The sequence below is a fragment of the Rhipicephalus microplus genome, chromosome X (assembly GCF_043290135.1).
Source record: "Rhipicephalus microplus isolate Deutch F79 chromosome X, USDA_Rmic, whole genome shotgun sequence".
In the NCBI taxonomy this organism is placed as follows: domain Eukaryota; kingdom Metazoa; phylum Arthropoda; class Arachnida; order Ixodida; family Ixodidae; genus Rhipicephalus; species Rhipicephalus microplus.
In genome coordinates, this window is record NC_134710.1 from 422631852 (window position 1) to 422653455 (window position 21604).

At 47.2% G+C, this 21604-nt stretch overlaps 1 protein-coding gene across 2 annotated transcripts in view; it reads right to left on the reverse strand.

The window, feature by feature from the left end:
- LOC119160937 (DNA mismatch repair protein Msh6) overlaps window positions 1-21604 on the reverse strand; it is a 619403-nt gene that overhangs the window by 28726 nt on the left and 569073 nt on the right. For both annotated transcript variants that reach the window (XM_075880344.1, XM_037413220.2), the window contains one exon: window positions 5928-6062. In XM_075880344.1, the coding sequence (XP_075736459.1) occupies window positions 5928-6062 (135 nt within the window). The remainder of the gene's footprint in view (window positions 1-5927; window positions 6063-21604) is intronic.

Here is a 21604-nt window from a genome sequence, read left to right on the forward strand (position 1 = left end):
ACAGGATTTGCGGTCGCGAAGGGTCATTCGTCGCTACAGAGTCATAGGTTTCTGGAAAACCAGAAAAAAATCGCGTGTCGTCCAGAAAAGATTGTGATACTTTCCGTAACGTGGTAGCACACCTGATTTTCGCTTTGCTTGTTATCCGCGCATAGAGGATCTTCTCATGTATAAGCGAGGCAGCGGCCGTATTTTGTCCTTAATCATGTTATCTATGGCTTGTTTTGATGCTTTGGGGTAGCTTGCTACAATGTTGCTTACTTACTACAGTGTTAACGGCTGCGTCACGGTCGTCATGCGAGATTGCTGGAAAGTCATGCGTCGTAGCGCACGCATTTGCGCACCCATCCAGATCACAGCAGATACCACTGTTGCGGTTAGTTGCGGTTAAAGATTGCGAGAAAAGGTAGCCGCAGAACGCTTTTATGGCATGCGCGAGCGGCCTGGGGACAGCTTGCAGAAGATAGCACCATCGTGATGAAGAAAGTGCAACAAAGAAGCTAGTCCTTCCAAACAGAGTACGTATATGTCAATTGCGAAAGGCTAAGCGACTTAACTTTTTTCAGCATTAGCGCATCTTTTGCTCCTCCCGAAAAAGTTTTAATAAAATTTACTCTGCGTAATAAACGCACCCCTCAACTTCGCTCCCATTTCTCGATAAAAAAAGTGTGTTACGCAAGTAAACACGGTATACACACACACACACACACACACACACACACACACACACTAAACATTAGAACATCAAAGCTGAAAGTCCAGCAACTCAAACAAAACAAAACGAAGATGCCTTGGAGCTACTAGATCTTAGACAAATGAAAAAAAATATATTACACTCTTGCAATATTTAATGTTATTGAAACATTGCATCTCACATGAGCAGCAACTAAGAGTAGAAGCTAATAAAATTTACCATCATTTTAAATCAAAAATTATACTGTGGTCATTAAAGCACCACAATAGACATGTGAACCGCAAGGAAAAATAGAGATAAGCAACGTGCTCGCTGCGCTGTTGCTGGTGCAAATTATTTTATTGCAATATCAATTCAATGAACACTGTTGAAGGGTTCTTGCAGCCGCTGCTGTCACGCGTAAAGTCCGAGTTGTTAACATTTCCGTGCACCATATGTTCTACTCGCACAAAAAAAGCCCGCAAGTGGGTAAGACGAGCACTGCTCAAGCCCAAAACAGACAAGCCAGCCCATCTCCGTCACTGCGAAGGTGCATGAGATGACGTATACCGCTGCACATTGACTGCTGTCAATGCTCAAGCAAAGAGGACCATCTTGAACAAGCACAAAAAGACGCAAGCCTGGAGGGGGGGGGGGGTGTTCTCAAGAAGCAGCTGTTAACTTGGATTGGGCACTGTTGCCATCGCTGGCGCACATGCTATCTCGGCAAGTATCAGCGCACGGCTCGTATAACCCTCTACGTACTGTGCTCGCAACGCGAAGAGACTGTGCGAAAAGAGCTGTTCTTCCAGGAGCGGCCGTATCCTCTTAGACTAGTGTTTTGTAGAGTTATGCGATATTGGATCTAAAAGAGTTCATATAACATCACTATTTATTGCTATACATTTTGTGCAGGACCTATAGGAGACGCCTCGAAAGGCGCGCGCAGCGCCACTTCTGGTGTGGCGGGTGCACAACATTGAGAGTCGTAGCAGACAGCAGCGCCTCATTGCTTTGATAACTATGGTGACACAAGCGCACGTGGCCGGCAGGTTAGTGCATGCTTCGAGCAGAATTTAAAGATATTGCAGGAGGACAATCTTCGGCGATGCCACCATGAATAAATGGGAAAACCTTTATGAAAGCGGCCAAGTTTTTTGCGTTAGTGATCACTTTGCTGCCCATCGCCAAGAATGACGGCTAAACGCACATGTCAGGTGTGCGCAATGCATGAGGCTTGCTGCATAACTATTGCGGCAAGCTGTCATTCTTTCGAATTTAGATTATTATTAGTGCTTTCCCACTACCCGCATACTTGCAAAGTACTCGGAGTGTTTAGAAATATTGATGGCTCCACGGCCACTTGGCATGGAAACTGCCATGCTCGTTGGTTGCGGCGTCATGCCACGACGATTTTCAGCCCTTGAGTCTCGCCAAGCGCTTTGCTTGAAATTGTCGTGGCATCATCGTCGCTCATCATGATCATAGTCTTTACCTCGCCGCTTGTGCAGCTCATGCTAAGAGCTTGAGGCGCGGGGGGGAAAAGGAATGCGAGAAGATTTAGTCCAGAGAGGACGGCGCACGTTCCATTTTGTCTTTCGTTTCACCTTGCAGAGTGCTGACGACGACGGCACGGTCACTTCGGCCACTGTCACGTGTCTCTCATTTACTATAACCTTTGCGTGTTTATGTTGCTTTCTGAAACAAACACCGACATGCACATCCGTCGCTACAGCATTCGCGAAGCATCGTTTCTTACCATGTATAGTTCTGCTATACTCTAGCCCGGAATTTTCGCTGCCTAACATGCAAATTGTTTAACAGTAAAAGAAAAAGGCTTTTGAATGAACCGAATCTAAAAGATGGGATTCAATTCATTACTTGTGGCGGTTATTTCCTTTGGAGCTACAGACACAGGCGTGTTTGGGATGCCATATGCGATTTGCCACGCGATACGAAATGAATTGTATGGTTATGTAAGTGAAACTTATTCTTCGACATTATGCTTTTTTCGTGAATTAATCTAATTAGTTATTTAGAAAATGATCAATTGCTAAAGATTTTGAGATTTATAAACAAAATCATTTATTGATAACAAGGCACCCCCCATTTCATGGCCGATCCCCCATGGTGCCTTGAACCAGTTTAGGAAGGACCAACCAACTAACCGATTGATTGATATGTGAGGCAGAACGTCCCAAAACTGCCATATATTTATGAGAGACACCATAGTGGAGGGCTCCGGAAAGTTTGACCACCTGGGGTTCTTTAACGTGCACCCAAATCTGAGCACACGGGCCTACAAGATTTCGCCTCCATTGGAAATGCAGTCGCTGCAGCCGGGATTCGATCCTGCGACCTACGGGTCAGCAGTTGAGTACCTCGGTTGTCCCGCCACAAGACCAACGTGGCGGGGCAACCAACCAACTGACATACAAGGTTGATCCTATCGACTGCACATACGCTGCTAGGTGGCTACTTGTGTTTACGGTAAAATCCTACGTAACTCAGTTCGCCCCTTCACAGATGGACTCATCAACTCAGGAAAGCACTAATTGGCCTCGCTTTGCATTCCTCAAAACTGAGAATGGTACACGGCAAGGTAGTATTTATTAAGGTTCATTAAAACATCCCATCAGCCTTGATCTGAAATAAAATTTCTTGCATGCGTGTATTTTTTCACCAGCTCTATGGCAGCAAGAACATCACACAAGATCATCGCACGTGTAGAGGATGTCTCAGACGATTTCAAGTACCCATCGGAAGAATGCGAGACGGCAGAGGAAATGGGAACTAAACACTTTCTACGTTCCACAACCGTGATCTACTTATTTTTCTGCCAAAAAAGCAGGGACAAGTCGAGAAACTTTGAAACTTCATTCCCACACGACACGGCGTGTACCTGTTAGTGCAATCGACTACACAGCAGTTCATGATTAGGATCATAGAGTTTCATACAATAATGCCTAGAGGGGAATCTGTCGCTAGTGTCTATGCGGGCTCTTCAGTGGCGCTTGTACCCTTATGGAAATTACGGGAAGTACAATCTTCGGATCCGCTTTGGATAGATTACGTTCTTGAGATTCACGACGCTTCTTTTCCGAGTATAAAACAAAGTGACATAAACTTGTGTTTAATTGAAACTTGCTTTGTTTTTTTTTTTGTATGCAAACTTTATTGCAAAAAGACTTTTTGACGAGGCGGCAAAAGTGAAACCTGGGTAAATTTAACCATCAGGGTACGCGTTGCCGTACCATTGCATTCCAAGTTTAGCACCAAGATTTAATAATTATTTTTTACAACGAATGAAAACAAACATACTTGTTTTTCTCTCGAGTGCACAAATTATCTATTTATGGAAATAACAGTACAGTATTAAGTGGGAAACACTTGACGTTTTGTCTTCTGCAATGCTAGGTGCATCTGTCCAAGTGGTCTGCCCCCAACGCACCTTTGGTTCAGTTGGAAAGTCGAGTCAGCGGAGCATGACGGTGCGTCTACTTAGCTTCGTCATCGTTTTGCAGTCGATTTAAAACAAATTTAGGCAAGACGCGCTCGTGAAAAAACATGAACTCTATGCAATATCCTGCACTTGCATGAAACGCTACATCTATGCGCAGCGGTGAGTGGACGATGCTTCGTTTAAACTGTGAAATACGACTTGTAAAGCTCCAGCGTCGCAGAAAGCTTCAGACCTAGTGGTCTTGAGCCTCTTTGAAGAACAAAGGCGCTGCGCGAAGAACGAAATTAAAACTGTAGAAAAAAGTCAGTAGACAGTTCCCCAGTTAACGCTATCTAATCAGAAGCCTGCACTTCCCATAATTCCCATGAGGGTACACGATCGTAGCGCCAGATTCCTCTTTAGGTATTGTATAAAACTCTATGATTAAGATAAACTACGCGCTAGCGAACGTTGGGGGAGTGTTTCGTTCTGCTCGGGCTCTCAACGTTTGTCTTCTCTGACGGCCGCGCGCCGGCGCGCCAGTCTCACTGCACGGAGTCTATTGCATTCCACTTTAACACTTGCGATGAAAATGATTTTTTTTTTCCGTTTTTGTGGTTTGACGGTCTCCATCGCAAAGTGTGCGCTATGTTCGACGGTTGCAAGGGCAACGGCGTGCGCAGTGAGTTTCTTGCAATAGCACTGCCGTCTTTACGCCTTGACTAAAGGTTTCACTGTTAAATAATACTTTCACAGCTATATAATACCTTCACAAGATTTGGGAATTTTGTTCACGTAGTGCAAATTGATGCACGGTGTCAAATTCACGCATGCTATGGACACTATGCATGAACCGAAATATGACGTGACTGAATTATGCGGGATGTCAATACGGCTGTGTCTTTTGTGTATCCAAACCTTGTTGTTTGCTTCATTATAGGACCCGTCAAAATTTGACGTAGTATGCGCAAACTGCCTTTATGCGCAGCTTGGTGGAGCAAGTCAGATTGGCGCAAAATGACGCAATCGGTGCAGCACAGGATCCACCCCTGCTAATACAAGTTTTCTGCCCTTGAAGACTTTTTCGATTAAGTGCAAACACTTAGGTTTCCCGGTATCGTCATGTTGTGGGGCCTAGTTTCACCCATCATTGTCAAGAAAAGTAAAGAGAGTGGGGAATTTGAACGCACTTGACAGAACTGAGGACGATGCGCTTTGGGACGGGGGTGACAGCGGCCGGGACGATGATTATAAATCAAACCTTTCGATCAATGATTTCGACTAGACTGCCCACGACCGGATATGATTATTTAAAGTACGTACTAATTCTGTTAAATAATAAGTACACTTCATTTGTGCTCCAATTTATCGTCTTATTTAAATGTACATACTGCATGTGTTAGGTCTATCGGGCATTATTTCACATGCGTTCACGATATCTCCACGTAATTCGCACACCACTTCTCGAAGCCCCAAAACCGTGAAAAAAAAAAGTGTGCAATTTCTGAGAGTAAATACGGTAGTTTATGCGAACAAGCATATACCTCCAGCCTGTTTGATCTAATCAGATTTCAACGCATATACAGTGGTCTAGACATTAGTAGGATGTTAAGTAATGAAATCTTGCTGAGCCTTGCAGAAATTGACAATAAGGACAGAGAAGTTGAGATTGTAATGGCACAAACATAAATCTTGGAGGCCATGAACACTGGCATGTGAGTGAGACATGATGGAACTTCCTTTTTCAGTATTTTTCTGCTGTGAAATGTCAAATGAGTGAATGCAATTCAAAGAGAAAAGCACAATTCTTGCCTGCTGTGGGACACCTGCCAACTTGGCAGCATTGAAGCCATAGCTCTTGGGGCAGGGGCCTGGCACACACTTGTACAGGAATACAATGGTCTCCTGAGTCGGGTCTACTGCATTTTCATCTTCCACCATACAAGCCTGCATAAAGAACCAGCGAAATTTCTCAATTTACAGCTTGCTATGATCAAGCACTACTCACTCGCAATTTCACGTTTCAAGAGACAACTGCACCTTTTAACTGCAACGGTGAAAGGCCGGCCATATAAACACAGTGTACTCCTCTTAAACGGAACTCGAAGGGGCAAGAAAATTTGTTCCATTTATGAGAAGTTTCATTTAAACAAAGCCCACAAAATGAATAAAATATGACTTTATTTCAAACAAACCAACTGTAGCTGACTTAAACTTTTTGAAGTATACAGTACTACTATAGTAATCAAAAGAAAAATATTTCCAATATTGCTGACTCCGAAAAAGGAGGTGATAATTTGCTTGACCTTGTTCAAGCACTTTCTCACACTGTAGGAGCGCATTGCTGAAAGGTTGGGCAAGGTTCTGTTTGGCTTTCGTTGCCGTTCCTCGCTCAAGGCAGCTGGTTTCAGCGTATCGTGTCAAATAGTCAGTCGCAACTATTATCCACCTTTTTCCTGATGCTGACATTGGAAACTGTCCGGGGAGGTACATTCCAACCTGTTGAAATGGAGTCGCAGGTGGCTCTATAGGCTCCAGAAGGCCGGCCGTCTTGAGGGGTGGTGTTTTTCGCCTTTGCGACATGTCTTGACGTAATGCTTCACGGACGCTAGCAACTTGGGCCAGTAGTATTTCTGATGAATTTTGGCGAAAGTTCGACTCGCGCCCAAGTGACCAGCAGACGGTTCATCATGACAGGTTTCTAAGACTTCATGCCTCATGGCTGATGGTACAACGAGTAAGAACTTCTTGTTGTGTTCGAAATTCGTCTTGTAAAGTGCATTATCTTGGAGGCAGAATTAGGATAACCCTCTCCTAAATACGCGAGAAACTTGTTCGTCGTGCCCTTCGAGATACTTTATTAATGCGAGCAGTTCCATGTCAGCCCGTTGATGTTCGGCGATTTGTGAGATTTTTATCACACAAAGGAGTGGGAAGTCCTCTTCTTCTGAAAGAGTCGAGTGGACTGGTGAACGTGATAAGCAGTCAGCATCATCATGCTTTCTGCCAGACCTATATACGACCGTAATGTCATACTCTTGGAGCCTGAGACTCCATCTCGCAAGCTGTCCCGATGGGTCTTTTAAGCTCACCAGCCAACAAAGTGAGTGGTGGTCGCTGACGGCATGAAACGGCCTGAAACGGCCTGCCGTAGAGGTATGGCCTGAACTTGCTGATCGCCCTTAAGACTGCCAAGCACTATTTTTCGGTTGCAGAGTAGTTTCTTTCCGCTTTTGAGAGGGTGCGGCTAGCATATGCTATTACTTTCTCTACTCTATTTTACCATTGCACCAGGACCGCAACTAGGCCAAGATTGCTGGCATCTGTATGAACTTCCGTATCTGCGGTTTCGTCAAAGTGGGCCAGGATAGGTGGGGCTTCCAAACGTTCCTTTAGTTCGTTGAATGCACTGTCTTGTTCAGTGCACCAAATAAATGGCACGTTTTCTTTTGTGAGTCTTGTTAGAGGTTCGGCAATTTTCGCGAAATTTTTCACAAACCGCCTATAATAAGCACATAAACCCAAAAATCGGCGTACCTCCTTCTTGTCTTTTGGTTTGGGAAACAGCCTCACGGCCACAGTCTTCTCCGGGTCCGGGCCAACACCTTGAGCGCTGATTACATGACCGAGGCAACGAAGCTTCTCGAATCCAAACTGGCATTTTTCCGGTTTAATCGTGTTATGTTACATAACACGATATGCTCAAAACATGTTGCAGGGCTTTTTAAAATTACAACGGAGGCTTCACGCTAGAGCGGATTTCCCTTGGACAGGTGCTTTTAAGGCTTAGCACCGCTACACTTCAGTAAAATCACTTCTACAAGCCTTTACATGCGGAATAAGATACAGCTATTTGTTCATTGCGAATACTTCTAAATATGCAATATTTTAAATTCGAATTGAAACGACTTCGAATACTCTACTACACGTGTGAATATTCGCACAAGTCTATTTTTAACTTGACTAAAATGTCGAATGGTGATGTTCCATCGACAACTGGTCACTGCTACTCGCCCACAATGAGTGCCAACTTTTCTGTATACAAGATGCATCATTATTCACACACCAGGCACAATATTCTGTTTCACCGTCCGTGTCAGAAATAAAGGAGAAAGAAGGAGTGCGGGCAGGAGAATGAGTCGCGGGCACTGGATCGCTCAGTTGTTCCGTTGACCTTCGATGCTGCCATGCAAACATCCCGGTCCAGGTCTTCTACTTCGTTTCTCACACTTCGTTCTGGTGCCAAAACCCACCCGGTTATCTGGTCTTCAACTCTCGCCCATAGATCAACTCTACGGGCAAGATGGCTTTTTGGACGAAGCGGGCCAAACGCCGCTTTGTCCGAAAAGCCATCACGCAACACATCTCATTGCTCGATGCCCTGCTGGAAGACTCGTGAACCACTGTTGAGAAGCTTTAAGATGTACTCAACTTCATTGTCCCGAAGCATGCCAAACTTATGGACTTGAACAAGGACATCCAGGCTGCTCTTCATTGTGAGAAGTTCTTAGCAGACCTTACTACCACCAGTGAGTTCGAGGACAAAGTCGTCTGCGCTCAAAGGAGATTTCACCCCTCAACCGAGCCGCGGCAACCAACCCCACCCGTATCCGTTGCAGTCGCACCCACCCCACTCCGTAAGCCTCTCGCATCCAGATCGCAGTTTCACCTTCGACCAGCTTGCTGACTCCTCTCACTTCAACGTGGCAGCAGGCCACAACTCTTGCGACCGGCCTCTCGACCCTTCTTGTCTCGGCGACGCAGCAGGTCACAACTCCGCTTTCGAACGGCCTTTCGACCCCTCTCGCCTCGACGTCACAGCAGGCTGCAACTTCACTGTCCATTGCCCTCACGATCCCTCTCACCTCAATGTCGCAGCAGACCATTACTTCGCCTTCGACCAGCCTCTCGGCTCTTCTCGCTTCGACGTCAAAGCAGGCCGTGACTTTACCTTCAACCGGCCTCACGACCCCTCTCGCCTCGAAGCCGCAGCGGGCCATGAATTTACCCTCTTCCCGCCTCCCTACGGCAACACCAGTATTTTGCTTCAGACTAACCCGGGCTACGCAGTTCGTCAGCCACAAGCCTACGCACAACTTACCTCAAATCCGGCCCCACCAGTTGAGTTTCGGATGCACACTGGAAAAACTGTCGCTGTCCATGCGATCCACATTACTTGGGTGCAAGGGCTCGTCCGGAAGGTACACCATGGAGAGTTCAATGGCTAAGGGATACCCCGGGTGCACCGTGTGCATTGACTCCGAAAATTCGGCTGCCTACAACCCGAGTCCCTGCTTGACAAGTCTGTCTTACTAGCCAGACGACGAACTCTTGTACTATCCGTCACGCGGCATCGTGCGCTTTCAGGACTTGCTCCAGAACCAACAGTACACGGAGTCCTACTACTGGCTCTTTATGTTTCTCAAGCCCGATCCTGGTGGCAGGTTCTCCAGTGCGTCTTTCATCTAGCCCAAGAAAGTAGACGGTAGAAAAAGCGAGCTGCAGCGCTACTACGAGCTACACTCAACCGAGTACCCACACTCCATGACCACTTGCGACACCGCCGAACATCATAAAAAGATGGTGCCTGATGCCAGAGACCTGCGCTGGATGTATAACCACCACACCCCACAGCTGCCGCTCTATGTCATGTGCATCACGTAGGAAACTGGCGGAAACCAGGACCCTTGCGAAGTGGGACGCACCGCGATCGAAAAATCGTCAGGAGACTCCCACAGCAATGTCTCCAAAAACACCGCTATGACTGAGACTCATTCATACGAAAACCTCAGCTCGATGTGGCCCGTCGTTCGCGATGCCGGGACAGACAGCGACAATCTGCTAACGGCCACAGAGCATGTGGACTAATCTCCGCTGTCTTCAGGCGCATCCGAGATTCCCGTTCTTGGCGAGGTCACTGCCCGACGAAACCAGGATGCTTCGGCATCATCGTGATGCTGATCAAGCAAGGAAGTAGAATCGCTGTCGATCCAGTAGTCTTCATCAAGCTCGGATGCACTTTCAAATCAGGCGCACGCTCAGGACCACCTGACACCCGACGTTGTCGAGAAGAACATGTCTGCGCACCGGCTGGAGAAGCTTGAAGTTGAATGTCAAGAATATCCTAGGGAGCAAAAAAATTGTCGGGAAACCTCGAGAGTTGACAAGAGCAAACCAATATTGGACTCCTCATACTAGAAGCGACACAAGAAGAGCAAAAGCCTCCACTATGACCCATAGGTGACAAACAACGTGATGGTGAAGTCATCGACACACCACAGTTTGAATGGATGACTTCCCCTGTATAACAAGCCACCGCCTCGCTTAGCTTAATCGTTAATGGCAAAGCCTTTCCATCGCCGTTTAACATCTAGCAGACTCACTCAAAGCTTTCTTAAAATGTGCGCAACTTTGCCATCTGCCGGAGTGTGTCACAAATGAAGGAGAAAGAAGGGGTGCGAGCATGAGCATGAGTCACGTGTGCTGGCTCACGAAGTTGTTCTGGTGACCTTCGATGCTGCAAGACGTCGGGGTCCAGGTCTCCTCTTTATTTCTCACACTTCGTAAAGGTGAACCAATTTTGCCGATGCCTTTTAACGCACACTAAACGCTCCAATAAACACTGCACCCAAACACAACTAAAGCTCAGGAGTTTTGCTTGTTGGGCAAGTTGGTACATACTTAAACATGAAAAAAGCCACTAAAGCGTGGAAAAAGAAAAAAAATGGGAGGCAGAAGCAGATATAGTGAGTGAACCCAGAGGCGACTACAAACAACTCGAAAGAAAAAGCAACTCCCTCTATACAGAGCATGCGCAAAAAAGGCACCCCGCGCAGAAAAGGCACCCTATAGTTCTGATAAGAAGTACATTTGCTCGTTAAAGAACCCCAGGGGGTCGAAATTCCTGGAGCCCTCCACTACGGCGCCTCTCATAATCCTATCGTGGTTTTGGGACGTTAAACCCCACAAATCATTCAATGGTAAGAAGTACATTGGACAATTTGGTCAACACAGTAACGTTCGTTTGGGGGAGGACAGAAATCTACCTTCTGGCACTGGTGGTAACTGTCCGCTATATTGTAAGCAGTGCGGATGTAAACCCATTTTCAAAAATGTATCCATTGTAGGTAAGGCTAAGACGCAGCACGAAAGAAAATCGCTTGAGGAATGCCATATTTGGAAACTTGGTTTGGAAAAATGCGTAAGCACTGCTTGTGTGTTTTTGGCCCAGAAAGAGTGCAACTTTCTTGAACAGCAGTGATTTCCATGTATAAGACAGGGGCAGTGATCTAGTGGAGTGCCTTTTGTTGCTCGTGCTCTGTTTGGACTAAAGAGGAGTTTTTTCAAAATAAGCGCCAGTTGTAAGTAGCCACCTCTGTGTTCACCGTCTCTGCTTCTGCCTGTGAGTTCTTTCTTTTACGACATGTTAGTGGCTTTTCTTGATGCTTAAGTACCACTAAAGCACCTCGCGAACCAGTGAATTGGAATTCCCGCAGTTATATGATTAACAACAATGCAGAAGTCCATGGCTTAGAGCCTTGTTTTAATTTGCCACTGAGTCGTTAAAATGCTGCACTCACACAATATTTAATACTCCTCATGGTTAGGGTGACGATAAGCGCACATTTCGATGTGCTTGAACCACAAAGCGCCACCCACACTACAATGATTTTGGCAAACTGAGGATACTATGACCACACACAGCATTCTCAATGATCACAGGAAAGCCAAATGCTTCTGTACGTCCTGTAAAGCAATTTGTACATCCTGTAAGGCAAATCTTCAAGCAGTCATTACACTAACACAATGAGACAAACTGCCCTTTGAAGACATATGATGTATGCACATAGGCAAAAACGATGTGGCTAGCAAAAGATGCAGGAAGCAATAGAAGGAGTACCGTATTTACTCGATTCTACCGCGCCCTCGATTGTAACGCGCACCCGATTTCCACCGCGAAAAAAAAAAAAAAAAACGTAAGACACCGATTGCAACGCGCACCCATTTTTCTCGCTGGCCCGCACGATCACACCACTCGAAAAAACGACTCCTTTCGGGAGCGTCTTCTATTTAAATATGAGGTACGGGCGAAGCTTGTGCCGATCTGACATGTAACAGAGCATTGCCGTCACTGTAGTTTTACCGTGGACCGATGTCAGCACGCGAACTTGCTTCGCCCCCTTCTTCTCGATGGTTGTGGTGCCAGGCATGTCGAAGTAAAGAGGCGTCTGATTGGCATTCCCGATTTGCCCAAGCAAGTAGCCGTTGTTGCGCCGCAAGTTTAGGACGAACCTCTGAAAACTGTGAAGCTTTTCATCGTACTCCTCCGCAAAACTTTTCGCATATGCATGTTCCCCTTCGGAGGGAAAAGCCTTTCCTCTTCATAAACTTAGTTAGCCAGCACCTGCTCGCTTTAAACTGGCTCCGCATTAGACCTTTTTCTAAGACTAATTGCATAGCCCGCACTTGGAGCAGTTCTGTCGTCACGGGCCGCTCGCTGCTCAAGCACATACTCGCCGAGCAGCTCTTTAATTCGCGGAAACCGACCCTGCTGTGGTCCACTGAAGCCTTTGCGTGAAGCTTTGCTGTCGACAATCTTCTGCTTTTGTTTCCGCCGGTCCCGCACGCACGTTTCGGGAACTCCGAACAACCGCGATGCGGCCCGATTTCCGTCCGTTTCTGCACACGCGATGACTTTTCTTTTAAAAGCGGCATCGTGGTGCACTCAAGTTTTTGGAGTCGGCCCTTCCACACCGTCAATGCTAATGCACTACTAGATGACGAACTCCTCGGCACACGTACGAAGTGCCGCATATGGGAAACACATAGGCAGAAATGGCCGACGCGCCATGCCGACGCACATAGGGGGCGGCCATTTTGGATTTGCCGATGGCAATAGATTGACCGTAATTTTTTTGTTCGTACTCGATTCTAACGCGCATGCGATTTATGAACTCGCTTAACCGGAAAAAAGGTGCGCATTAGATTCGAGTAATTACAGTAGTTGCCAGGCAGCAACTCCACTCGATCTCGCAACCCATACTGCACTGTTTTCATGAACCATTATCAAATTTTCTGCGCATTAGGCTTAGCAGGTGTGGCTAAACAAACAGCTGATCTTGCCAATGATGACAGAATGTACCCAGTGTTCTGTCCCCATCGAGGAATGGCACAAAGCGATGGCTCATTTCATCATTTATGTGTTATGCAAACACAGTGGGTGAGCAGCAAGCCTAAACTCTGATCAAGACGTGTGGTTATGTGAGCATGGGAGCTGCTACATTGATTTGTAACCACAGTTACTGGCGCTACTGACACAACAGTGAAAGAAATACGATGTAAATGTGATGAAGAATTGATGTAAAGTAGCACTCACTGAACAAGGACGAATATCTCAACCATGCGCATTTTAAGGTAATTGTATCTCAAACTAGATTTCACTGTGCAAGCATGAGGCTTGCTTACATCACCCAATTTGGCAGTGCTGAATGTTAGCAGTGAGATGGAGTGTAGAAAATTTTTTTGAAAGGGACCAATAATTACAATACCTTGTCCTTGAGGCCACCACATGTGACCCAAGTTGTGAATACATTTCCCAAACTAATCTATCAATGGTATCCTCATTCGGTTCCTCGTGTACTTGCTTGGATGGCTGCCGCTCTGTGTGTACAAGCTGGAGATACACCAGAATTGATGGAATGAACCCTACAATAAACATGATTAACTGAAGTATAATAGATGTAGCAGCACTTGCTCAAGCCCACAGAAACGATCCATTGCTGGTGATGGTGTAGCTTCTGAGCTGGAGGCCGAAATGCCACAAATCTTCAGTTTTCACTGGTTGGTGTCCCTCTTTTTTTTTTTATTGCAATAGCAATTATAATGTTACAGGGTCGTGACATGGACGAAGGAAGCAGGCTGCAGGTCAAATAATAAACTGTTTATTCAGGCCGGACTTGAAGCAACGTGAAAGGAAAGTCAGATTACAGCAAGAAGCTGGCACTGATAGCGGTGAGCAGGGTGTGGACCGTCGATCAACTGACAAGCGGCGAAGCGTGTCGGCATTTACACACTTGCCATCGAACATTCTAGGGTTATCGCTAGTGAAGACGTAGGTTCCAGAATGATCTGAAAGGTTCACGAAGTGGACGTAATCTTAACAAAACAATCTTCTACAGCGTCAAAGCTTCTCTAACACTGTAGGCACAGTTTGCACTGAACATAGTGTAACGGGGCGATAACAAAACTTGAGGAAAACAATGTGGCATTGCCTCCCTCTGAAAAAGGCATCGTCCCGATGCTTTAACCGATGATGAAAGTACAAAAAATAATGCAAGAAAGAACAAGCAATAAGTTACGATAGAGCAATAACAACAACAAAATACACTGTTTCAGTTCGTTAACGCACATGAAACGGCTTGAAGCGCGCAACATGGGCGACTTAAGGTCGCGATCGGCGTCGTTGAGAGTTCGTGATGCCGCCGGAGATAACCTCGTAGTCGAATAGGCCGAGACATCGAATTACCCTGTATGGTTCAAAATACCGTCGCAGAAGTTCTTCACTGAGTCCACGTCGGCGTATCAGCGTCCATACCCAAACACGTTCACCAGGCCGGTATGTCACGAAGCGTCGAGGTTCTCTTCGTCAGCAACGTTTGGCAAAATAGCGTTGAGTGTCGCTGCTGGGCTCCTTCCATAGACCAACTTGTAGGGCGTGATCTGCGTCGTTTCTTGAACGGCCGTATTGTAAGCAAAGGTCACGTACAGAAAGATTTTATCCCACGTCTTGTGCTCGACGTCTACGTACATGTCCAGCATACCAGCGATAGTCTTAAGAAGTTTGGTGAGGTTGTTGGTCTGTGGATGGTACACAATGACCCGGCGGTGACTTGTCTGGCTGTACCTCATAATCGCTGGAGTTAGGTCCGCCGTAAAGGCCGTACCTCTATCAGTAATGAGGACCCGTGGAGCTTTGTGACGCAGAAGGATGTTCTCAACGAAGAACCTTGCTACCTCGGAGGCACTGCCTTTGGGCAGGACCTTAGTCTCGGCGTAGCGCATGAGGTAGTCAGTAGCTACGATGATACATTTTGTTCCCGAAATTTGGTGTCGGGAACGGTAAGTCCATGCCGATTTGCTGGAATGTCGGCGAGGTGGCTCGATGGGCTGGAGAAGTCCGGCTGGCCTAGTCTGCGGTGTCTTTCGTCGCTGACAGTCGCTGCAGGTTCTGACGTAACGAGTGACGTCCGTGGCAAGTTGTGGCCAGTAGTACTTTTCTTGTATTCTTGGGAGCGTACGGGAAACAACGAGGTGTCCAGCCGCTGGGTCGTCGTGTAGAGCTTCAAGTATTTCTGGTCTCATTGCTAAAGGAACCATGAGAAGGTGTCCGGCTCAAAGGGGCGAGAAGCTTTAAGGGGAGACGCGGGTCGAAAAGTGGCGGTTTTCTGGAAAATTTTCGCTTTTTTTTTTCCGGCTGTATTGGCATCCTTGGACTATAATCTATTACTTCTGAAAATATCAAGCTGAAATTCGCACGAGAAATTATCAAAAAATGCTTCCAAGTGGGCAGCGGTGACACGAGAAATGCGCAAAAGTCGCGAAAAACGGCGAAGTTCGCGTCGTCCTGTCGCGAAAACGACGTGTTGGCCGCCATTTGCAATCGTGCACGCATGCTGCGAAGGCCGTATCCTTCATAATCCACTAGTAGCCAGTCTCGTGCCTTCACGCAGAATAAACAAAAAACGAGAAAAACAACGCATACGTCACGCGTTTTGAATATCGCGGCACACAGCGCGAGGCCGCCATTGGACGGCGGTGCGCTCCACGCTCCTCCCCCTCCTATCTCTCCGGCAAAAGAGCGAAGCCTCGGACGTCCCGATCGAGTTTTTCTGCGTTTCTCTGCATTTTTGCGTCATGGCAAGCCCGAAGAAGTGCAGTTCAGATAATCGAAAGTTCAGAACTTGCCACAAGTATCGAGGGAAACGGCGTCGGACGCTTCGCAAAGCGACAGCGAACGACGATGTCGCCCCCGACCAACGCCCCGACGCTCCGACTTCAGATAGGCCTAACACCGTCACCGAACCCTGCGACAGTGGTTGTGAAATAGCCGCTGCCGTGGAATTCGTCAGTGCATCCCAGAAGAAGATTGGATTCTTCGAGAGTGAACGTAGACCGGTAGATGCTGCTACTGCGAACATGCTGCTTTGCGAAATCGATGCGCTGACGGCACTTGTAGCGGGTGCGCAATGCCCAACCTGCCGCGAACGGAAGCTCGGCGTGCGAGAGGCAGCTGGAAAGCGCAAAGGACTTTCGGCATTCCTCGAACTGTGCTGTCAAAATTCTGATTGCCCTGAATCTGCACTTTCGTTCACGCACACGTCGAGACGTACTGCTTCGGCCAGGGACCAAGGAACGAGCGCTCGTTTTGACAGCGGCAGCTCGCGTGACAGCTTTGCTGTAAACGTGAAGGCAGTTCTGGCAGCACGCGCTATAGGCGCAGGCCACGACCAACTTTCACGATTTTGTGCGATTCTCGGTCTTCCGAGCCCGATGCATCACAAGACATTCAACGGCATTTGCAAGAAGCTCCATGGTGCGGCGATGACGGCAGTGAGCAAAAACTTGCACCAGGCACGAAACATCACGAAGGACGCAGTCGGCGGCAGAGATGTGCCAGTCATGTTTGATGGCACCTGGCAGAAAAGAGGTCATAAAAGCCACAATGGAGTGGGCACAGTCGTGTCCCTGGACACGGGGCTCTGCCTCGATATTGAAGTTCTTTCGAACTACTACCATGCTTGCAGTATACACAGGGACCTTGGGGAGGATGAAGAGATATGGCGAGCTTTTCATCTTCCAGTTTGCCAAAAAAACACTGACTGCTCATCCCATGCAATGGAACCTGCGGCAGCTGTCAATATATGGCAGAGGACCTTGTCTTATGAAACTCCACTGCGATTCACTAGCTTCCTAAGTGATGGTGACAGCAAGGCCTACACTGCAGTCTGCGAGGCAAATATATACTGTGACACCCCCATTGACAAAGAAGAGTGCACGAACCATGTTGCAAAGCGCTTGGGAACTGCCCTACGGAAATTGGCAACGCCACTGCCACGAGGCGAAAAACTGAAAGATGCGACAATAATAAAACTACAAACATATTACAAGATCGCCATCACGAGCAACAAGGACAGTGTCCGAAATATGTACACTGCCATATGGGCATCGTATTTTCATTGCTGCTCCAGTGATGGTGCCAGTAGCCACAACTTTTGCCCCGCGGGACCAAATTCGTGGTGCAAGCACAAGCGTGCGGAAGCACTGGGGGAGCCTGCACCACGCCACACCCCACTGTTGACGAAGGCTCAAGGATTGGCAATTATGCCTATCTACAAGCGCCTTACAGAGGAGAAACTCCTTATTCGGTGCCTTCATGGCAAGACACAGATGGCAGCCGAATCGCTGAACAGCAAGATATGGCTGCTATGTCCAAAAACAAAGTTCGCCTCCAGAACAACTGTGGAGACAGCCACCACTCTTGCTGTACTCTGGTACAACAAAGGCCACAGGGGCTTTGAAGAAGTGCTCGAAGGCATTGCAATTCTCCCCTCACAAGATCTGGCCACACATGGTGACCACTGCGACGTCATGCGCATCAGGAAGATGAACCTGAAGCAAACTGCAGAAGCGAGGGCACACCGTCGCAACACAGCGAAGAGAGCTCGTGTTGAGGACACTGACCGCAAGAGCCGTGAAGGACCAAGCTATGGTGCAGGGGACTTCTAGACACTTGCAGTGCATTCAAGGCAAGGTACTTTTCATTGTGCCCCAATTTGATGTAAAAAGAATGATTTCCTAATAAATGCCAACTTTGCGAACTTTCAAACTTGTTTTTCTCATTTTCATTTTTTCTGACAGTTTCACGTTTTCCGGGCAGCCTTTTAGAAACTTATATTCATTGTATAATAACGAAACTTGGCACACATATTCTTCAACACATGCAGAATGCAAATATCTACTCTAAATTGCAATGCCTACCAGCATTAGTTGTGAAAATATTAGCTTATTGTTTCAAGGGAGATTGAAAATAATAAGTCATTCAATACAATTTTTTTTCTTGGTTCCAATATTTCTGTGACATATCTATATAGATATTTGCACTTTTCAATCTACCAAGAGTCAAATAAGATCAGACACAGTGCTTTTACTGAAAGTTTAGTACATAAAAGAGTGCCCGCAAAAAATGTAACTTTTTGCTATTGTTTATGGCATAACTCAATAATTATAGCAGCTACACAAAAAATGATTGCATATTTGAAATCTGCATGAAAAACTATACTAATAACAAACTTTTCAAGTCTCTATTACTAGAAATAAAATAAAAAACTTTTTCGAGGAGCGTCTCCCCTTTAAGACGATAGTCTTTCTAGGGGACCTTCGACGAAAAAATTTTGGTCTGTCTGCCTGTACACTTGTAAGTTTGTCCGCCCTAACAATACCTCAAACGGCACCAAACGGCCAACCCCATCTGCAGCTCCCACCAATATTGCTCAAGGTGTAGCGTTCATAGCTAGGCGATTGTAAATTAAAAAGCAATTACTGCGCATATCTGAGGCGCCACAACAACACTTTGATATGTCTGTTTTCATACTAGAAAAGGCACACACAAGTAACTTTAAGAATTGTAGCGTTTAATCGCGCTGCGCTGACAGGGCAACGCGATGCTCAAAAAGCTGTTTCCAGTGCTTTGCTACGACGTCACGGTGGTGGCACCTGCCTGTCGCGCATCTTTCTCTGCGGGCTGCATGCCTTCGTTTTCGAAGATAACTGCCAGATGGCACTTGTGTCTAACGTGCCAAGATGCGCTCGTTCGCCTCCGCCACACGCTCGAGGCACTCTAACGCAGCGCGTGCAGAATACCATTCATCGATTTTCTTGCGCAGAACACCCAATAAAAGTTTTGTTCACTCTCTCCTGACGCAAGACTAACGTCTTTCGACGACATTTACAGTGTAACATGTAGATTCAGGGCAATTTTTTTCTGTAAGAGAACTCCGTTTCGCAAGAAGAACGACTCCAGTCCTCTTTTGAAAACATTCGCAACAGTCGTGCTGTTACCCTCAATGTATTTCACAAGGCTGAGTTTAGGGTCAGCTCGCGGTTGCTCGGCGAAATCGTCGGTAAGCGACTCGAAGGGTCTTTCAAGTTGGCTAGCCAACACAAGGAGTGGTGGTCGCTCACAACTTTGAAAGGCCTGCTGTAGAAGTAGGGGCGAAACTTTGACGCTGACCAGATAATGGCAAGGCACTCCTTTTCTGTTGTGAAATAGTTGGCTTCAGCCTTGGATAGCGACTGGCTAGCATAACTGGTAACCCTTTTCACGCCATCAGTCTTTTGCACAAAGATGGCGCAGAGACCTACACTGCTTGCGCCGGTGTGTACGTTTGTTTCGACGTATTCGTCGAAATGGGCAAGTATCGGTGGTGTCTGAAGGCGTCTTTAGGTTCCTGAAATGCTTACGCTTGTGCCACTTTCCACCTGAATTCGAAGTTGCTTTTACTGAGGTGAGTTAGCGGCTCGGCGATCTATGAAAAACGTTTGACGAAACGCCTGTAATAGGCGCACAATCTGAGGAATCGGCGTACAGCCTTCTTGTCAATGGGCTGCAGGAAATGACCGATAGCGGTCGTTTTTTGCGGGTCGGGACGGACTCCAGACTTGCTAACGACATGTCCCAGGAATAACCTCGTATGCGAAGCGGCACTTTTCTTGCTTCAGGGTTAGTCCAGAGGTGTTGATAGCTTGAAGTACTACTTCAAGGTGACAGAGATGCTTGTCGAAGCTAGAGGAAAACACGACGACGTCATCCAAGTACACGAGGCAAGTCTGCCATTTTAATTCAGCCATTACGGTGTCCATAACGCGCTGGAACATCGCAGGCGCCGAGCAAAGACCAAATGACATGACCTTAAACTCGAAGAGGCTGTCTGGTGTGATAAAGGCAGTCTTCTCTCGATCTCTCTTGTCAACCTCAATTTGCCAATAGCCTTTTTCGAGGTCCATCGAGGAAAAGTACTTCGCGTTGTGGAGTCTGTCTAGGGCATCGTCTATACGTGGAAGAGGGTACATGTCCTTTGCAATCTTGTTCAGGCGGCAATAATGAACACAAAAACGTAGGGTCCGGTCCTTCTTTACTAATACCACGCGTGATGCCCACGGACTCTTGGATGGCTGAATGATGTCGTCGCATAGCATTTCGTCAACTTGTTTCTTCATGGCATGGCATTCGCGCGTCATGACTCGGTACGAGCTTTGTCGAACTGGGCGGGAACTTCCTTCTGTGATGATGCGATGTTTCACGACTGGGATTTGTCGAATTCGCGATGACGACGAGAAGCAGTCCTTGAATTCCAAGAGCAGGGACTTGAGCTGGTCTTGCTTGCACTTCGAAAGGCTCGGGTTCACATTGAAATCTGGTTCGACACCTCGGTTCCTCGAAGCAGAATTGGCAGCATCGAAGGGGGAAAATGAATTGCTAGCGTTTACGAATTCAACGATGTAGGCAACCTTTGTACCACGGTTGATGTGCCTGTAGTAATGACTGAAGTTTGTCAGCACCACCTTTGCCTTGCCGTCACGCAGCCATCGTATCGAACATGCAGTTGGTCACTGTGATGCCCACTGGTCCTCGACACCTCGGACATCCTCTGCCCCATACCACCGATAGGGTGATACCTGCTTCGCGGCGCCGACCCAGTTCTCTTCTCTTAACATCAGCAGCCGCTCCCCGTCGCCCCGTGGTCATCAGCCACATTCATCTCAAGGTCGTCGCCAGTCATCTCGCTCGCCACAGACTCGCCACAGACTCACCGGCCGTCCTCTCCATTTAACCCTGCTCCTGCCTACCAGGAAAACTAGAGTGCAGCGCCCGGAGCTGACGCTGCATTGTCAACTTCCTCCAAAAACCCTTTTTCGACCCTTTTGACGAGACGAAGTTTGCTAGACGTTGACGGTGTACCTATTTCAGTGCTTGTTGACACAGGAGCACACATTTCAGTAATGGCCCCAACCCTTCGCCGCCGCTTACATAAAGTCCTCACCCCTGCTGCCACTTCCCGCGCACTCCATGTCACCAATGGAGGAACTGATGTGCACTGCCCGTATTTGTTAGCCAGTCATCCTACCCCAGTTCAATTTCCAGTCATTGAACGGTGATCCCCCAACAGCCTGGCTTGGATTTTCTATCCAGTCATTCCCTACTGATTAATTGCTCGACAGGTGCTCTACAGCTTGAGTTGCCGCAGCTTGCTGATTTTCTGGCCGACTTGCCTCTACACTAGCCCTCTCACTATCATGCCCGCTTACCTCCGCAAGCTGCTACCTACGTCGTTTTGTCTTGGTCACGTGATATCCCAGACGGCGACTACCTTGCGTTTCCTATTGACGTACTGATAGCGCGAGACGTAGCTCTTGCTCACACCAGTTTTTGT